At 40.8% G+C, this 20,338-nt stretch overlaps 1 protein-coding gene across 1 annotated transcript in view; it reads left to right on the top strand.

Annotated features, from left to right (window-relative positions):
• Positions 1 to 18,178, top strand: part of plpp4 (phospholipid phosphatase 4) — a 42,983-nt gene extending 24,805 nt beyond the window's left edge. The window contains exons 3-7 of the mRNA XM_070841321.1: positions 3,704 to 3,794; positions 7,235 to 7,298; positions 7,475 to 7,599; positions 16,250 to 16,420; positions 17,970 to 18,178. Coding sequence (XP_070697422.1) covers positions 3,704 to 3,794; positions 7,235 to 7,298; positions 7,475 to 7,599; positions 16,250 to 16,420; positions 17,970 to 18,178 — 660 coding nt within the window. The remainder of the gene's footprint in view (positions 1 to 3,703; positions 3,795 to 7,234; positions 7,299 to 7,474; positions 7,600 to 16,249; positions 16,421 to 17,969) is intronic.
• Positions 18,179 to 20,338: the final 2,160 nt, after the last annotated feature.

Raw genomic sequence — 20,338 nt, 5'->3', positions numbered from 1 at the left:
CATCATAATGACATAAAAAAACCTGCAGAACATTACAAACTAATTTCCTGTATATCTTTTATGTGCAAGAAATGTCTGCCAACAAAACGTGTTAGCATTTCAAAATAAAACAGGGAACATCAAATTTAAATGATTAATTGGATGTTACAGACAGGCTGATATGTTTTAATTCTGTACAGCTGGGTACCTTTTGTCTGCATGCTAACTTGTCATTAGACCTACTAATAAATTCTCCCTGTTTGATCAAAATATCAAATCAACTTAACAAGCAAAGACTTGCCTGTCCGTCGCTTGTGTAGCTCACGTCAGCAAACTGACAGCATCTGACTGACTGGCGTTCCACTCCATCCTATGCTCCTGCACGCACATCAATCATGCCATTATGTGCAGAAGCAGCAGTGGAGTACAGTAGGTGGTGAGTGCTGTCAGTCATTTCAAGCTAGAAATAATAACTCCTGTAAAATTTAATATATCTGCTACTTTTTCACACAAAAAAAATGGCTGAATGCGTTGAGCATCAACAGTAGATGTGATATTTTGAGGATCAGCTGGGCTCATCTGAATGACACTTTAACCAATGAAGTAGCTTTGCTCAAAACTTGAATTGCACATGAATAAATCATTTGCTGGATATTTGTTTTGAGCACTTGAAAGTACAGTAGTCACAGAGAGTCTCCCCAGATCAGGTAGCAAACGCCTACAATTAAACCACCTCCGCCAGTCACTGTTACGACCAGAAACACACACAGGAGGATGGACTCAAAAGCTTGTTACAAAGCAAAACAGAGAAAAGGGTGCAGTTTAATGTTGGACAGGATACAACAAGGGTCAAGGCCAAAAACAGACTCTTTCAAAAAATACTTACAAATAGATACTAAACTGACTAAACCAATCTAAAACACTCACTGCAAGAAACTCTCGCTAACACTGACTAAATATGCTGGAACGCTCGACACAGTGTTACAAGATGATCTGGCACAGGAGAGGGGAAAATGCAGACAATATACACACCAGGGAAGGGGAAACAAACAGGACGGGCCAGATAATCACAGGAGCGAGAAACACACAAGGGCAGCAAGTCAAGGAGCCTGAAACGAGAGGGAAAAGTTAATAGCCACAATAAAACAGAAAACACATGAACTAAACTTAAACTTGACAAGACATAGCATTCGTCGGTGTGGTTGAACGTCCAGCTAAAAGCAGCAGATAAAGCTTTTAGCTTCTCCACGGCTGCTTATCTGTACTCTGTTATTTCTATCTCCCTTTTTCAGCATCCTTCATAAAAAATGTTGACAGTTTATATTAACTTCAATGTCCATGGATCCTTGCATATGGCAGGCCACTAAATAATGAGTGGGAGAGAAAGCCCCCCCACCCCACCCCACTCATGCACCTCTTAGGGAAAATGCTCCCACCCAACAGTCAGACTTCTTCAATGTCATTGCACTGACAGTAGCCCTGAAGGTGTGGAGAATTTATCTGGCCATTAAAAATAGTCCATGGAGGGAATTTACATGATGCTACATTATGACTCACTGCGACCTTCATTAAGATGTATACTGTGTGAGCCTGCGCATAGCCTCAAGAGTCACTTTTGGATCCTCTCATCATTGCAGAGGCAGGAATATTCTCAGTGCTGGTTATTTATGGTTGGGCTCAATGATCTTAGATTGCAAGCCCCCTGATCCTTGTAGCCAAAGGTCACGTCTCTGTCAGTCGAATATGTAAACAGGCTAATACCTGAGTGTAAAACCCTCAGTGCCTAAAAATCAAATCTCATCATCTTTGCTGTTCATATTTCCTGCAAAGTTGTTTCAATCTAACAATGAGCATCAGCGTAGTATGAATTGTATGCATAAGTATTAAAATAAAGTTGATTTTTTTTACGTAACTATATATCACTGACCAGAAAAGCTGCAAATCTGAATGTAGTCCACCCTCTCAGCAGGCACTGAGTGAAAGGTGCAGATCAATTGTGAAATGACATTTACACAAGTAAAGATTTCTACTTAGATTTTGCACCCACGTGGAAGAGCCTGTTTCATAATAGGTATTTAATGGGCATATCAAGAGACGTATGACCTTTTGAAAGAAAAAGTATTTCTAGTCACACTTCCATAATTAGAACAAGGATTTCACGGTTAAACAGATGCACAGTATGTAGCCTTCATACAGGTGTGTCGAGGAAATATCTAGAGTGCCTAAAAATGCGAAAAAGGTTATTATGGACCTTAAATAAGGCTTTAGGCTAAAAATGAAAAATCTTTTAATTCGTGAAAAGACATGAATGTTTTGTGTCGTTAAGTTCCAAACAACTGTTATGAGATCTTATCATTTAGATATGTCAAATATCTAAGATGCATTTGGATACTTGGATGTGATTCTGTGGCAACTTGAATCCTCAGTACTGCTTTCGTCACCTACATATGACTCCTCACGTCTCTGACAGCTGTATCATACCTTCGTGGATTGTCGGTGTATCAGTTTTGATTATGAAGAGCTACTGTAAGTAAAATACTGTCAGGAAATGTAGAAGAAAATCCAGTTAAGCCAGTGAAGCCCTGCAGCCGCATCAACCACCACAAGAAAGCTGTTTCACACTGCTTGCATTCTGAAGAGATGTGAAAGTTTTCATCCCAACAGAGAAATAGGCGTGTTTTCCACCGGCTTCCCTCGCAGTCTCAGTGATGAAGTGACGGGAGCTGCTGTGACTGAAAGGGCACTGACGCTCAGGGTATATTTTGGGTAAACATGATGGATGCCACTAGCCGCTGATTTGCCACAGCTTTGTTGCAATAATCCATTTTTGCCAGGAAGCATTTTAGCACACGGAGTCTTTAAATCTGTGAAGACTGCCCACCCATTTAGCCAGGGTGACTTTTACAAGCTATTCATTGTACCCACAATGCGTTATATAGTAAATGCCTCTTTGGAGCAGTACACTGTTAATTATGTGTCCATTTGCAGGTACAAGCACACTGTATCCCACACACACATTAAAAGCATAAAATGTGTGCTGTTCATGATACAGTATTGCACTGCTGTTTTGCACTGAATGTAAGGCCCAGTTTTAGCACTATGCTGTTCACAACTACAGTATGAGCAGTAGGACATCTGCAAGTTGTAAAGTCACATTTTGACTCCCTGTGTCTGATTTAATTTCTAATTCAGGTAGCTAACTGTAAATGCACTTGTGAGTGTTATTACAAGTATTAATACAGTTACTTCAAAGGGGACATTGAGGTACAGAATTCAGTTGGCAGAGTTACACAGACGTACACGTAGCCGAATTGTTAAACAGCACTCGAGGGGAGTTCAACATGTGTTATAATAATGGAGCTGAAACTCCATATTTGTTGTAAACACCTCTGCTGCAAAGAAAATGCATTGAATTGGGCCGGAAATGAATTATACCAAGGCACGAATAATTATTTAGGTGCAGAGAAAGCCCAAATCTATTATCAAATGAGGGGCAAAATTCTTCTCTGTGCGGCGCAAGAAACCCAGCTGAGCAATAAAGACGCTTGTTTGGCCCCTCGGCTTGCCTCGTTAAAATTAACTCTGAACAGCAGATAGACTCATGTCATTCCCCGAGGCAAAAGTCATCGTACGCTTAACCTGCAAAACAGAACCTTTGGGACGCTGCAGTGCATCTCTAATGTCATAATAACTCTCTGTTTTTTTTGTCTTCATTTCCTCACAGGCAATTTCATTCCTTACCCCACTGGCGGTGATATTTGTGGTGAAGATAATTCAGAGGACGGACAAAACAGAGATCAAAGAGGCATGTTTAGGTACGTGGAACCAATTACCTGAAATGTCAAGACTGTTGCTGCTTTTAGTCACAATCCAGCCTATGAGAGGTCTTAAAATGACAGCATATATATGTAATAGTTACTGCATTTGTCGGAGATTTTAATAACCCCTGCTCTACCTGGGAGCATGGGCTAATTGGTCACCTAGAACTAGTTCATTGCGCGTACTGGTGCAGATCTTTCAACTCTGCGACCTGGTGTTACAGTCAGTATCAGACCACACCAATTAATCTTAATCACAGAAGCCACAAGCATTTACACCCATTTAAAATTTCATGCTATTTGTTTAATGCTCAAGCAGCATTTTTCTCAAAGTGATCTTTTTTTTTCTTTTTCCTGCTTGCTGGCTCCCCCTCAGGTCGCCAGGCCTGCAGAGGCTCTGGCACATCAGAGAGCATTAAGAAAGTTTAACACAAATCCAATTAAAGAGACACACAGATGAATCGGGAAGAGAGAGCGCGACTCAGTGCATCGGTGTACAGATAACAGTGTTGTGTAGAACTCAACAGGCCCATTACCGCCTGCAGAGAAGCAAAGCTTTATAGCCGTACAGGAAAACAACATAATTCAGAAGAACAAAGAACAAAGTAGGGGCCGTTATTCTGACAAGTTTCTACATGATCATAGATTTGAAAATGGCTTTGAACCAATGCTACCTCTAGCCCAAATGAGAAAGAAAGATCATAAAAGCATTTTTCAGGTGTGCACTCTAAAAGATGCTTATTTCTAACTAGAGTGCAGACCTATTTATTCTTCATTCCAAGCTAACATCAGAGAAAGTGTCTGTCCTAGTATTCCCACCAATTTGTGGGTTCAAAGTTGTCCTCGAGGGTCCTTTATTCCAAATAATTGACCTGGCATTGATTAAGGTTTGGGATAGTTTTTCATCCTCATAATACCAGTGAGACTTGGTTTTACCAATAATGCTTTTATAGAGTGCACTCTGCTATCACATTGCCTCTATATTTCTCTTTGGAGTGAAATTAACACAATATTTCCTCTGTAGAGTTGTGTAATAATCCTTTATCATTCCCTAATTCCTACCGCTTAATTGTGTAATTATCTATCAGTGAAGATATAATGCAGCCATTTTGAAAGTCTGATTATTTTTTTCTACACTCTTCTACACTCAGAATAACACAGAGATAATTCTGCGGTGATTATTTCTAATTTTGGTTACAAAGCATGAAGGACATTTTTAATCATCTGAATGTGAGATCTTGTAGCAGAGTCATTATTGTTTTTGCTGTGTGTAGGGGGTGTAATCTTCTAGTTATTGAGACAATGACAGTTTTTGATAACAGGGTTTTCAGTGTTCTATTCAAATTTGGTAAAATAAGTCAAAGCTTTAATCACCCTGGTACATCCAGCACCGCACTACTGGGTCATCCTGCTGTTAATTAGTAGCCAGAAAACAGGAAATTTGAAAAAAAAATTCAGACAGCAGTAGTTTTTTTAGGATGTTGCTAGAAACTGTATTGGCATCAGAGATTTTGTTGAAATCAGCTCAACAACAAATCTGATTGGTCGTCTATAGGAGCTGAATTAGAGGGACTTAGAGACAACGATGGCAGCATTACTGTCTTTGCTCGATAGGTCTTAAAATTCCTGAAACTGGGTCCTACTGCAACCTCTGCGACAAGTGCATGTGAATTGTAGTGCCCAAAGCCACAGGCACAATCCTAATGCAGCACAGACCAAAGAGACTTACGCAGATTGAATGCATTATTAGGAAAGAGGAATGCAGTATCAGCATGTGCACATGTGGCCATCTTCAAGAAAGGCCAATCAGATCACTTCCCTTCTTACCCTTTAAAAGTAGCAGATGCGAGGCAAATCCGAGCTTAACTGGAGGCACAAAGAATATACGGCATGCCGCATTATCTTATAGCGCCCGAATGCGCTTCAAGGTTAGAGGATATCTTGTTTTTATGAGTTCGATCAGCCATGCTACAGCAGCGAATTCTGCAGAAACAGGCTCATTTGGTGCCAGGAGTTTAACAAACAGATGTAAGTGCAAAAAAATGGACTGCCTAAACTGGGTCACTGCCAGCAAAAAATTAATTAGTTAAATGACCAACAGCAAGCTTCCCAAGGCTAGACTATATACTGTATGGGAGAGTACAGCTGGAGCAATAGTTTTAGTGAGTGCTAGTCTTCCTCATACAGGGAACACATTGCAATTTAATGTCCCATTTTTCAACCGGTCAGACGGAACATGTCTCATTTTGGAATTTCATCAGATATCTGCACAGAGTTTGCTCAGATTAACAAGCTTTTAAATAATATTGACACTACGCTCCTCTCAGCAGCTGAGGAAGATAATGCATTGGAGCTCTGATGACGTGGGGTGAATGCAATTGACCTCCAGACTACTGGGATTAACCTGTGTGGGCAGGAACTCTGGCTAATGATGAGCCCCAGTGGTTTGCTTCATAGCTAATCAAATGAATGTACAGTTACCTGTCAGTAGCCAGCAGCAGTCCCCCCGTATCTCATTACCAAAGCTGAACTGAAGCAGTAAATGGTTCACAGTCAGATATGCTTTAAGTAGGTGCGATCATTTTACTACATATGTATATTTTACATGGAGTCTTTCTTCTAACTGAATACACATGAGATACTTTTTAGTATTAAATGTCAGTATGTCTATCCATCTATCTGTCTTATAATAACATGGCTTGACGTGGCTTTACCATGCAGGACAAAATATCAGTTTGTTCAATACTTTGGTTTATGACCAAATAACTGACAACTCTGTTCTTATTCCCATCATCCACAGCTTTACTTTGTGTCAAGTTTTAATTAGCAACTGTTTGCATGCAAGCATAAGCATGTTAGCATTTTTCATAGTGAGTATGTTAATGTAAATGTGCGTCACAGAGGTGCTAGTGTTTCAACTTGTTGAATCATCTTTCGCATTCAACTGGATCTATTTCTGGAAGGAATACAGTTTAAATGTGCACCACAGGAGCAGCGATGCTAAATCAGAGCCAAATTTAATTTGGCACATTCATGTGAAAACTTCCCATGCATTAACACACGCACGCGTTACTCTATTTCTCTGTGTGTGTATGTGAATCTCGCACCGTGTTTAAAGCCTTCGTGCTACTGTTGCTACTTAGAAATCATGAGAGGGTTTGCACATAAGTCCTGACAACCATCTGTCCAGCTGCAAGGGAAATTCCCATGAACCTAATTGGCTGTTTTATTTGTACATTATGTCAGAAGAGAGGGCAACCTGCCAGAACCCGTGTTGCACTGATAGTAAAATTGATTCTTTTACTGCTTGCATCACTGTTTCTATGAATGTTACTTCCATTAAAAAAATGCTGCGTCGACCTTGTCAGTATTACTTGCCTCCAGAGTAAGATGTAAGATGTTGAATTTGACTGTGTGTATTAATCTTCCCACTCCAGCTGTGTCCCTGGCTCTCGCCCTGAATGGAGTCTTCACAAACACTATCAAGTTGATTGTCGGCAGGTACGCTAAACAAACTACAGCATTTTACAGGCTCTGTCAGTGATGCTAAATATTGTTCAGTTGTGGAATCCAAAGACTACCACTATATTTACAGCTACTGAACTGTTTGAAAAGTTAATGAAATTCTCTCTGCCAACGACACAGAAACCATCTTGTGGGTTGTGTTTGATTTTCAGACCCAGGCCCGATTATTTCCAGCGCTGCTTCCCAGATGGACAAGTAAATGCGAAGATGCTGTGCACCGGGGAGCCAGATCTGGTCTCCGAGGGACGCAAGAGCTTTCCCAGCAGCCATTCGTCTTGTGAGTACCAGTCACAAGAGCCAGATACCAGAACTCAGACACCGTAGCTACTCTGATCTCGATGCTCTGAGCAAAAGGTGTGTAAAAGGTGTTATCTTCACATTCCAAAGCCATCATTTTGCCGCTGCCTCTCTTCAAAGATAATCACAACATGCAGCAAAGACTTATCATCTAACTTAGACGTTCCGAGGCAGCTTATGGCTTTGGTTGACTGAATCAAGGATCTTAAGTCTTGTTCACGGTGAAAAAACGAGTGAACGCATGCCTACTGTTACAGCATCATCTGATGTCCTGCTGTGTTCAGCTGTGCAGACCAATTTGGGATCCTGGACCATATTGCTTTCCAAGCTGTTTTTCACTTTTGCAGCATGTTTAATAATTCACATGTTGTTCTGTTGTCCAGCAGATGAATGTGCAGCGGTATGCGTGTGTTTGCTGTGAGCCACACAGATGTCGAATAAACCCTCGGCATTATATGGTTCTTCAGGCGTGTGAAGACTGCCTGTAAGAAGACACATCTTTGAAACCATCACTTACTTAACTTATCGCCATTAAGCATAAAATATACTTGTGACTGCACAGCTTTGAAGTTTCTTTCCTCTTGGTCCACTAACAGTAAAATGCTTACACTGGAATTACGCTGTGCCTCCTGCCATCTATTATGCAAAATGAAAAAATATAACTTTATATCCTCCAGTGAGCTGTGCTCCAACTGCGGCATGCTTGATATTTATATTGTTTGCTGTTGTTCAAATCTTTTATTACATTTCCTCTCTAGAAACACATTCACAGAAGGTAATTATGCAGAACTCATAAGTACTGCAGGAATGTGTAAATACTAGTAAGCAAAAAGTTAAATAAGCAACCATTGTCACAGGTTGAGAAGGAGGGAAAATTCCAGCCGTTATGAGCATCTTGAACTCACTTTTTTGGTTTCACATTTTAATGAAACTGAAAATGCTTCGCGTGAGTTCAACAAGAAGTGTTCTTTGAAAGGTGCAGGTTCTATGTGTGTGTGTGTTAGAAACACAGTACTTGTGAAAACGGTTTGTGAATGTGTTTAATTGCCAGCCTTCTGTGAGTGGTACTAGCTGAGAGCGTTCTGTAAAAGGTTTAAAATCAAACATGGGACGAGATTGTGTGAAATGGCAACATACCGTGATGTACTGCTATAAGATGGTGCGGTAGGTAGTGATTTTTTTTTCTTTACGCTCATGACTATAATTTCATGTTTGATTTAGAATTGATGCTTTAGCATAATATTAAAGTTGCAAACTTACAGCTTACTTGCTGTAAGAGAGAAATGCTTTGAAGTGCCGGCTGAGTTCTATTAGAAAAGGCAAAGAGGGACATTGCCATGTAATTCACTGCAGCACTGTGTATGGATTACATTCATCTGTGCGACAGCTCTAATAGCCTTATGTTGTTGTGCTGTGAGAGAGAAAGTGATTGAGAGACACGGGGAGCACCCATATGCCGGCAAGTCTAGAGAGCAGAAGAAATCCAATTTCCTGTCTGTGGCCCTTTTCACCAGGACAACTCTTGTTGGACCACGCAAGTTACAGAGCTTTTACCCAGACAGATGTGCCAATGGACAGAGAATAGGTCCAGATGGATGGCAAGACTAAATATGAACATATATATAATTTTTTTTAATAATTTTTTTAAATCTTTTTTTTTAATCAACAATGAAATAATAAAATACACATACAATCTAAAAAAACTGCAGTCAACCAAAAGCATACAGACTAACAACTGAGCACACAAGGTGACAACAACTCATAACTTAAAAAATAGTGATGTATAACACAATCATAAATAACTGTACAGAAGACGTAGAACTAAGAAACTAAAAATATAAATTCGAAAGTACAAGAATAGAAGAAAAAATTAAAAAACAAAAAAATCCAAAGAAGGAATGTACTACATGTTAAAAAAGGTCAAAAACGACTTAAAGTAAAACCATGCCACAGTTTTTAAGAAAAAAAAGGGAAATAAGAAAAACGTTTTAAAAGAATTAATAAAACCAACCATAAGCAACCCAAAAGCGGTACTGTAGCGAGCCATCTGCTCCCAGAGAGCAAATCCATCGCTGAATCCATCATTACCAACAGCGCATTCTTCATGTCACAGCCACCAAACAAAACAAAAAAATCCAGCGCCTGCTGCTATTAATAGGTTGGCTAGTACAGTAAATAATTTCCTGTAATGATTAGACGTCCCTGTTAAAATGACATCTGTGCGATTTGTTTTTGAGCCTGATTAATTATGAGCTCTGTGATAAAAGTTTTGTTCTGACACTGATTCTCTAAACCAAGAACAAAGCCAGTACGTCTCTCACCTTCCATAATAAATTTGACTGTGCTTCTAGCGGCAGCACCTTTTTATCTTTGTCTCTCTATAAGTTCATTGTTGCTATAGTAACACATAGTACATGAAGTTTTTTAATTTCCATCTTAACCCTTAATGTAGCCATATTCAGAGTGGTATCTGGATTTAATGCATCACTCCTGGCTGCTATCAAGCCTGATAAATGGACTTCAGGTAAAGAAAAAGCGTTTTGCATTCAGAGACTCTTGCCTCACCCAAAATAAGTCTAGATGATCTGCATGGTAAAAAGCCCAAACTAATCCATCAGCATCAGCCAGGACAAAAATATAAATATACACCAGGCTTTAGTGTTTGATGACACCTACTTTTTAGAGCGCACAAACTATAATTGCATTTCAAAGTTTTTAAAGCCGCTCAGGTTCTCCGTGATGTGATTTATTTTTCTTCACCTCAAAGTGAAGTAACAGGGTAGCAGAAATTGGAGGAGACAGGTCCCAGAAAGGGAAAAACACACAGACAAATACTGACTCCCCTGAACCCACTGCACCAATATAAAGCAAGCAGGCCCTATAGCATTAGCTGTACATTGTCTCCATCTTATTGTTTTATTCGTATTCATTCCACCATCTCCCTGTGTGCATATTAAACCATTAGATATGATCAATTAATGTGCACTTTTGAGATATAATGAATCCTGTGAGACAGACCTAATCGCATCTTTTCAATCTTCACATTACGCACGGCTATCTGTATTAAATTGACCATAGCCTGGGATGTCCATCAAATTAATTCAGCATCTAGAGAGAATTGCACTCGCAAAATGCACTGTCACATGTTTACTATAACTCACTTCATAACACTTCAGTCTGTCTGGAGTGTCCAAAGAGGTTGAGGAACAGCTTGTGTAGGAGTGCAGCAGCAATTACGCAGCACTAATAATGAGTTTCTGTTGGGCTTTTCTGTGTTAATGGATGAAACAGAGTCAGCGCATAAGTGGTTTGTTAATATGCATCGCATCTGACAAGAGGCAGAGCGGTGTCCCCCTGGCCCCCGCAGGGGTCAAAGGACAAAGCAGAACTGAGAGAGAAAACAGAGCTGCTGCTGCCGCTGGTTGGTGAGACAGTTTGTGTCTGTGAGTGGTCAGGCATGCCAATGATAGATATTTCAACAGAAATAAAGAGGAGAAAGGTAGAAAGGCTGATATTACCAAAATTATTACTTTGCAGAGGCTTTGACCAGAGCATGACCCCCTTCTTTGAATCCCCAGCCGAACACTGCAGTTTGAAATAATAGTCATCTACTTTAAAATGTGTCTTCTGTGGGTTCACTTGTCAAAAACCATACCAGGGTCAATACAAACGCTCTTAATTTAAAATGGCTTCCTCTTTAACATACAGTCTGTGGCACTGTTCCTCGTACCACCCATTCCATCATGCCTCTTACCTCATATGAAGCTCTTTGTATTAATTCTGCCGTGTTGGTTCCCAGCCAGCTTCCCTCACCACTGACCCCTGCCACCATACTCACACCCAGAATGAAATCATACAGATATAATCTTCAAAAGGGGTAAAATAACTAAATAAAGTGCACTTAGAACTCCAATGTGCATTCTACAATTTCTCTATTCTTAGGTATAATACGAATATTATAGCTGAAAATCAAAAAAACTAATAAAACATGTATCAAGTTTGGTGAATATTTCATCGACCGGACGAGTGGTGACAAGATGTGGTAGATTAGTAGATTAGCTTTTTACATTCCCAACAATCATTGTTTTCCCAGTATCCAAATAAAGGCTCAGAAGAAGAAGTGTTTTTATCAAACTATAACATCCTATTTTAGATAAAGTTAATTCAATGACACTGTCAGATAGAGGATTGCTATTTTACATACACATGGACTTAGTGTGTTGATATTTATCACATATTGTCTGAAAGTAAATCTGACATCATCTTCTTTTTTCCGACCTTCACTGCAAATTTTTGTGAGTTGTTTCAGTTCTACACTAACAGAAACGGCCCCTCCATTTGCTTCCTAAGAAGTATATTCAGACAGGTTCCTCTCCACTTATAGCCTCTGAACAAACATTGTGTTTGTCTGAAGATGAAAAAAAAGCTATTAGACTGCACTCATCACTCTCATTAGGCATCTTTGTTTGGTCTCGGGAGAATTACTCTTCAAGGCTTTTTAAATGCATGAAGTGGATTCATTAAGATGTTTTTCTCCTTTTGTTGGCCTCCTCTTTGTCCTGTGGCCTTTCGAGGACTCCTGCTGTCTCTAAGGGAGCATCTTTCAGTGGTTATTGGTTACACCTAGTTTTTACTGTATCATCCTACTGCTGCACATATATTGGCTTAGTTAATTTTGCAAGTTTTACGAGCAGAAATGTGTTTTTGTGTCTGTGTCTGTGTGTGTGTGTGTGTGTAGGGTCACATGGGTGCTGTCTGCATTCATGCATTTTGCATAACTTCAAAGCACTTTTATCACTGTAATCCACAAGATGTTGACACACTGTGTCTGCAAACATGTTTGCATGCAGTGTGGAAATAAAGCATGCATGTTTACTGCTACAATGAATATTTATGCCTCCACCCGTCCATCTGTCCCATTCTCAGGAGCGCCGTGAGGGAATTTTTCTTCAAATCTGGCACCAAGATGCACTTGAACTACAATGAACTGATTAGATTATGGTGGTAAAAAGTCAAGTCAAGGTCACTGTGAGCTTACAAAACACGTTTTTGGCTATAACTCAAAAATGCTGACAACATTTTACATAACAAATGTCTAATATGATAAGATGATGAAGCAGCATGATATTGTGGTTAGCACTGTTGCCTTTCAGCAAGAAGGTTCCAGGTTTGAATCCCGGTTTGAACCTGGAATCTTTCTGTGTGGAGTTTTGCATGCTAGCGTGGGTTCTCTCCAGGCACACTGGCTTCCTCCCACAATCCAAAAGATATGCAAGCTAGGTTAATTAGTGACTCTAAATTGCCTGTAGGTGTGAGTGTTTGTCTGTCTCTGTGTGTGGCCCTGTGATTGGCTGGTGACCACTTCAGGGTGTACCCCGCCTCTCGCCCGAAGTCAGCTGGGATAGGCTCCAGCTCCCCCACGACCGTGACGGATAAGCGGTATAGATAATGGATGGATGGATGATAAGATGATGAAGTGAGGATATTTTAAATCCAAAAGGTCAAAGGTCTTCACTGTGACATCATAATGTTATGCAAAAGCACTTTTCTTGCCGTTACTCAATGCCATGTCTCGAGACTGAATGTTTGGAGACTGAATTGATGGCACAAATTTTGGGTCAGGACAGACATGGATCAAAACTGCAACTTGACTGATTGGTGGAGGCATACAATTGTGGGGCAGTATTTCTAGTTACTTATGATACATTTTGTAATTCTAATGAATGTTGGTTTATTTCTTTGTCATTGTATACAGTCTATTTTAATAGTGTGTTGGAATGTCTCAATAGCCACCTATATTCCATTAAAGATACCCACAGCAAAATGGAAACATAGGTTTAAATGAACCCTTAGCACGTTATAAAGCAATGTCTAATAACCAAGAACTACATAGTTTTATAACTGACGCAGTAGATACAGTTGCTTGGGAGCCATACATACACTTCAGTCTTTCCTGTTTCTGTATGTGTGGTTTCTGCCTGTCCACAGACACACAAATTAGAGGGACTGTATTGTAGATTTTGAATTGACTAAAAACTGTGACCATGGGTGAATAAATGCATTCATCCTCTGACTTCCTCTCAGGGTATGCTCAGATAAGTTACAGCCCTTGTTACTTTAAATGAATAATGATAAGAAGTAATAGCAGTAAACTATGTTCCTGCTAGTTCCCACGTTTTGTTTTGTCTACTGTCTTCACAAAGAAAATGAATTTAGGAGATGAGGTTCATTGGTAATACAGAACAAAAGAAACCATGATAAGCAACGTGTAAATATTCCAAAAACACAGCTGACATTGCACTTTCCACTAAATACATGTTGTTTTTATCTTGATCGGTGGTTCAGCTCAAGAGAAACTGTAAAAGACTGGACCAGATGTTATGGAAATGTGTGATTTTCCGATGCTGTTTTCTGAATTTAAAATGTTCACTCAGAAGACTGAGCTACTGGTTCATGGAAAATTTAGCTCTGTCTGTTCAAATGAGTAATGTAATCATCTTAGCTATGGTTAGAGCTTTTAAAATGAATGGTGTGAGCTGCAGTGTGACTGTAAATGTGGAGAGGTCATACAGCGGTGAGATGTATGGGCACTGAGGGATGCTGAGGCTCTGAGCATCTCATTCATGACCATGAGCAGAAGGCCTGAGATTGATGGACGTGTTGCCGTCTGTCAAACTGATGTGCTTCACTTTGTGGGTGGTGATGATGGTTATGTGAAGAAAACCACAGGGTGTCAATTAATTTTTTAGCATATTTCACATTTTCCCTGCTCTCCATATGGATGGATTTAATTTGGTGAATTTATTGACTTACCCTTAGTGAATTCAGCCTCCAAAAGGCTATCAAGTACTGGTTTATTTTAAAGCATAAGCTATGAAAAGGGACCCAATAGCCAAATTAAATCTCACCATCTAAACCACCATATGGTCTCTAGTAGGTAAGATTATGTAGGCCACCCAAGGGTACAGTCAGCAATATAAGCATATGGGATTCACATCAGATGCAGCTCGTTCTAGGCCATGTTAACTGCACAGGTGTTGTTCAGACATGTTGGCCACTCTTATTGTTGTGGCTCTATGGATGGTGCACCATTTCGATCCAAGATAAAAATGTCTCAATAACTATCAATAACTTTCTCAGATATTCAAGGTTTCCAAAGGGATACACACAAATGATTCAGGACCGTACAGTCTGCTGCCATCACTGGGTCACCATTTAAATTTCCCCCAAACTTCTCTTGATGGCCAAATTTCTTTAATACTGTAAATATTTTCTCTGATCTTTTTAACAGAAAAAGACACTGTGCATTGTTAGTAATCTTGTACCTTGTGTTACTCACACTTACCACGTGCTAATTTATTTCACAGGTTATTTTTCAGTCTTTGCCTGCTTGTTGCCCGTGTTGATCATAATTAACTCACATGAGCTTACCTGGATGTGTTGGCTGGGTAGCAAGAACAGGAAAACTTCCAGTACAGCAGACATACTTTTTGTAGAATCCAACCAAAATCCCACATTAGACTCAGTCCTGCTAAATTGTTCAATATGGGAGTCAATTTTAAAGTAGAAATGCAATCAAGCGAACTACATTATATCCATCATTTCTATTATTTCCATAACCATTTTTTAATGAAAACCCAATATCAGCCTATACCAGCCATCCAATATATTGGAGTAAAATTGCCTAATAGAAAAGAGTTCTTAATGGACTCCTTAACTCCTGCTCCCTGACAGCAGGAAAGCCTCATCCATCCTTCCCCTCTCTCTACAGGCCACACACGTGTCCTGGCGTCCTTAGTATTCTTGGCCAGTTTGTGGATTGAGTGACAAATGGGCAGCTGATGGGTTCTGATGGGTGCTGTTTGGCCCGCTGCAGCAGTAAACTAATGACCGTGTCCCAGAACCACCTTTTACGACTCCATCACCAAACCTCTAATTCATACAATTATACTGCCGCTGTTTCTGCTACACTAACCACCATCCGCTTAGACACAGACCCCCGTCAGCACAGCGCAGCACAGCACAGCACAGCACAGCACAGCACAGCACAGCACAGCACAGCACAGCACAGCACAGCACAGCACAGCACAGCACAGCACAGCACAGTCATATTTAGTCCTTATACAGGTCTTTACCTTTCACTGTGACCTCAGGCTCTCATGCCATTGGTGGGCCTGTACAGAGGAGAGACTATTCTAATCATGAGATGTGGTCTAATTTGGGACTGACATAGTCTCCTCTCTTGTCTCAGTCAGGCAGTTTTTTTTTTCCATAGAAACCAGTCATTAAGAACCTAATTTTGAACTGGGTATTGGTTCAGGGGTGTACACTGATTAAGTGTCCTTATGTGTGTGTGGGTTGATCCTTTAGATGTAGTGGTCTGTTTGCCTCTGCTTGCTCTCAGGTGATTTACTTTTCCTAACAGACTGTTTCATCCCTCAGTGAGTTTACCTGCGAGTAGTTGCCGGTGGACAAGCTGGAGCCATGGTTACAGTTCATGTCTTTGCTGAGATACAAGAGGAACCCACAGCCACAGAGAGGGGGAGAGTTTATAATCGGAATACTAAAATCTTCACTCTTGACCCCCTACTCTTCTTTCTCTTTGTCTGCCAACTTCTCTATCTTTCCAGTCGCATTCTCCGGTCTTGGCTTCACCTCGTTCTACCTGGCGGGCAAGCTGCAGTGTTTTACGGATCAGGGGCGCGGGCGCAGCTGGCGTCTCTGCGCCATGGTGCTGCCTCTCTACAGTGCTATGATGATTGCATTGTCCCGGACCTGTGACTACAAACACCACTGGCAAGGTCCAAATGAATATGAATACAATATTCCTGCACTGATCAAAAATTCTGTCAAATAAATGCTGTGCCTTACTTACATGGTGTTAAATCTGCTTGTTATTATATAGATTTTGTATAAGGCAAACTTGGGGCGATGCTCATTTCAACCAGCTGTGCTGCTGCAATCACATTTTATTTATTTTATCTTAATCAGCATGGCTGATAAATCAAGGAAAGGGTAAGCATGTGAATGTACAGAAAATCAGGCAGGGCAGCGTGCTGATTTGCCCAACAGACTGCAAATTGTGTCTTAGACGTCTGTATTCTGTCAGCTATAGCTTAATGCCTCAGATGACATTGAGGTAGCATTTAATTCAGCTGCCTGGGAAGAAAATTAGAATTACAAGCTTTTTAGTTTAGCAGTTTTAAATATCTGCTCTGGAAGAACTGTAGGGAGTCTTGGAGGGACAGAGGGAATGCATATGTGGGTGGGGTGTGGGAGAGAATATGTGGTCATATGGTGACAGCTCTGTCATATGGTGTTAATTAGTTTTAGGGAACCATATGTTCCTGGGGAGCTGGGTAACTACAAAACAGACATCTCTTTTAACAACCAGGATTTATTTACATCAGAAAGACAACACATACGGTAGTTACAGGCAAGCTGATCACTTCCTCCTCTCAGTTTGTCTTAGCTCTGCAAATTTTTTTCCTACCCCTCCCCGTAGCAGACTGTGAGTAAGCAGCAATGGTGCAGCCCATTAAACTTGAGGGGCCCCAATCTGCACTCAGTGTAAACACAATCTGGGAGCCCCCATTAGCCGTGCTGCTGAGCCATGCTTGATAGATACTAACTTTCCCACCATCCCTTTGCACTTTGGAGGTGTGCTCTGTCCTTGAGGGAGAAAGTCTGGACTTCCAATCACTATCTCAATGAAGCCACCAAACTAATACATTGCACCAAGACACAGTCTATTAGACTGAGTTGACAGAAGTCAATGAAACATTCACAGAGCAAGCTCATGCATTGTAAAGTTTCTGAAGCTGGGAAATCGATGTTATATTATATTTCATTTTACCCAGAAGGAGAAAATAAAGCGAGTTTGGTGAGACCAATGGAGAAATATAATTTTGATATTATGGAAACCTTTACTTCGGCTGCTCCAGCCGCCAGCTGGCCATATCATTTTGATCTATACCCTGCAATAAAGGCTTAGTATTCACCATGGCAGTGTGATATTATATGATGTATTATAGCTTAAAGGGGGGCAGGTATAATACGAAACCTTTCAGCATAGTGACAAAGTGACAGAGACAGCCTGTCTAGAGGCAAGTGAGCCCAGTGCTCAGTAGAACAGATTCATTACTTTGCCTTTCAGTTTACTTTCATCACTTTCTAAACTAGCCAGGCATGATGAACGCTGGCTTCAACACCGCGGCTGATACAGAAATGCCTAATTGATTGCGCTCATGTTAAGAGGTGTTCTTTTTCTCCCTCTACATAGGCTAATATTAACTATAGGTGCATACCTTAAAATATGAATGTGTTAACTGTGTTTGTGTGACTTTGCAGACGCCTTTGCCGGAGGAGTGATTGGGTTGCTGTTTGCGTACATCTGCTATCGCCAGCACTACCCACCCTTTCTGCACATGGACTGCCACCTGCCTTACGCCAGTCTGGCCGCTCCCACCCACACGCCTTCGCATCCCCAGGACGACCCGCAGCCCACTGACAATGCCACCACCCTCCCCCTGGAGGGCTTGACTGAAGGGCCAGTATGACTAGTGGCCACCACCGAGACTCCCCCCAACACCCTTATCAAGCCACTGAGTCCACCTCCCCATTCCCAGTGACTGACTGGCACTCGTATACATTCCAGTGGACAGTAACACACTTTGCCCATCTCCATATTGTTACATCTTGTCTCGGTGACGCCTGCCTTCTTTTGTGTTTTTTTTATTTTTTATATCTGGCTCTTGCTCAGCAGCCATGAAAGTCTATATTTAGATGTGATGTATGAGAGAAACTTACGAATATGGGACATCGCCGCTGAGAGGGAAGAGAGAAAAACATGTTGAAAACCTGAGGAAACAAGAGTAACTAATGGCTCTGAAGGAAGATGAAAATATTGCCAGTTTTTGCTGAATCTTTTTTTTTTTGTTGCTTAATGAGAAATGTGGTTGGCAGGAGTGTTATTTAATGTGTGGCTGTTAAAGGATTGTGACAGCAAGCTGGGGAGACACTGAGAAATCCCATGAAATGTCACAGCTATCAAATCATGAAATCAAACCAGTTAAACTATTAGAATTTGGTATGTTCATATCACATAAACTAACTATACAACTTGATAGCGACATGTGCCACAAATCTAATGACATCCTGTGTGTTTCAATTAGACTTTTAGATACAACCTGCATGTTCAAAGTGCACCAGTGTGTTAAAAACCCAAGGACATAGGGCACTGCTCTAGATTCACACTCCTCTGCTTTTGATAATTGTTAGTTGTCCATAGCAATATCATGATAGATATAGAACCAATACACTCTTGGAAAAAACTATCAGTGCATGTCTAGGACAATATCCAGTGTTCCCCAACCTTACTTCTCTACATTCACCCACTGCATACTATTCAATTTCTCCCCATTCTCTTGGGTTTGTATAGATCCCCAGTGCAATCCTGCATGTCAGCCCTTCCCCATTCCTCTTCCTCTCCTTGTCGCCACCCAACTTTATCTTTCACAGACCCTACATTTAACACATGTTCCAGCTGGGACGGGGACATGGACCCAAATTGTAGTTCAATGAGTGCAATCAATAACAGGTAGGTGGGAATAGCGTGCTGGAAGTGTGTCTGGACAGGCACAAACTCCAATCTGATCCCACATTAATCCTCATTAAGGGAGGTCAGCCACCGCTGCTTATGAGGACATTAGGACTATGAGTTGCCCCACGGACTGCCCAAGCATTGCAAATGGCTTTCAGCCCACTGTAACCCCACGATTAGACAACTGAGCACTCAGAAGATGACAGGCCTGAACACAGGACAGTAATTTTGATGTATATGTAAATTATTGATTAATATTTCCAGCCTTAATTGTGGGACCATACATTGAAACAAAGAAGACACCAAAGATTTGTAGCTTTTTCTTCTGCTTGGGTTGCATGCGTTCTGTTGTGCTTTATTAAAAGAGATACCCAGACACAGACATTACTGGTTTCATACCATCAACAAGGCAATTTGTAGCCTCTTACAAAATGAAATGATGGATAATTTTGTTGCCTTTGTGATTGTGTCTCGCTTCGCCATTGCTGTGACATTAATGGGAAGGTGCAATCTCAGATTACCTCTTATCCATCCCAGCTTCAAAGAAAGGCAAAGATAACATATTTGGACCGAAAAGTGAGGGATGAAAACCAGGAAATAGCACATGATTACAGCATGATTATGAAGTGAGAAGCAAAGTAATAGCAAGGTAATTTTGTAATTTTATGATCTTGTCAGTATGTTCGTCAAGCCGTTTGTACATTTGCCTGTCTCCACCATCAAAAGACCACACATGTTTTCTTGGAAAGCAACAGTTGAAATAGCCACACTTTCAGCTGCTGTTTGCTGAATTATGGACACAATTTAGTTTGTTGCAAAGGAACAGACAAGTAAAGCTTCTCTCTTCATTCAAAATCCTTTCAAACATAATTTACTCAAATCAGCCACAACTAAGCCTCGATCACTAATGCAACCCATTGGCAGCTTCTTGAAACCGTGCGTGTATGCGTGCAGGTTTTGACAAGGCCTATCCCGCACTGATGCAATACAAAAAGAAACATTACACAGAACGAAACATTTCACCAGAGGAGAAAAGGTGCTCGACTCTGCACATCCGACTCTGTGACGGGACTTGACGAGACTCTGAGAGTTGACTGGAGAGAAACTTGTAACCTTC

This window comes from Pempheris klunzingeri, chromosome 12, assembly GCF_042242105.1.
Source record: "Pempheris klunzingeri isolate RE-2024b chromosome 12, fPemKlu1.hap1, whole genome shotgun sequence".
NCBI lineage: Eukaryota > Metazoa > Chordata > Actinopteri > Acropomatiformes > Pempheridae > Pempheris > Pempheris klunzingeri.
Note: the sequence above shows the minus strand (reverse complement) of the source record. Positions and strands in the feature narration are given on the sequence as shown.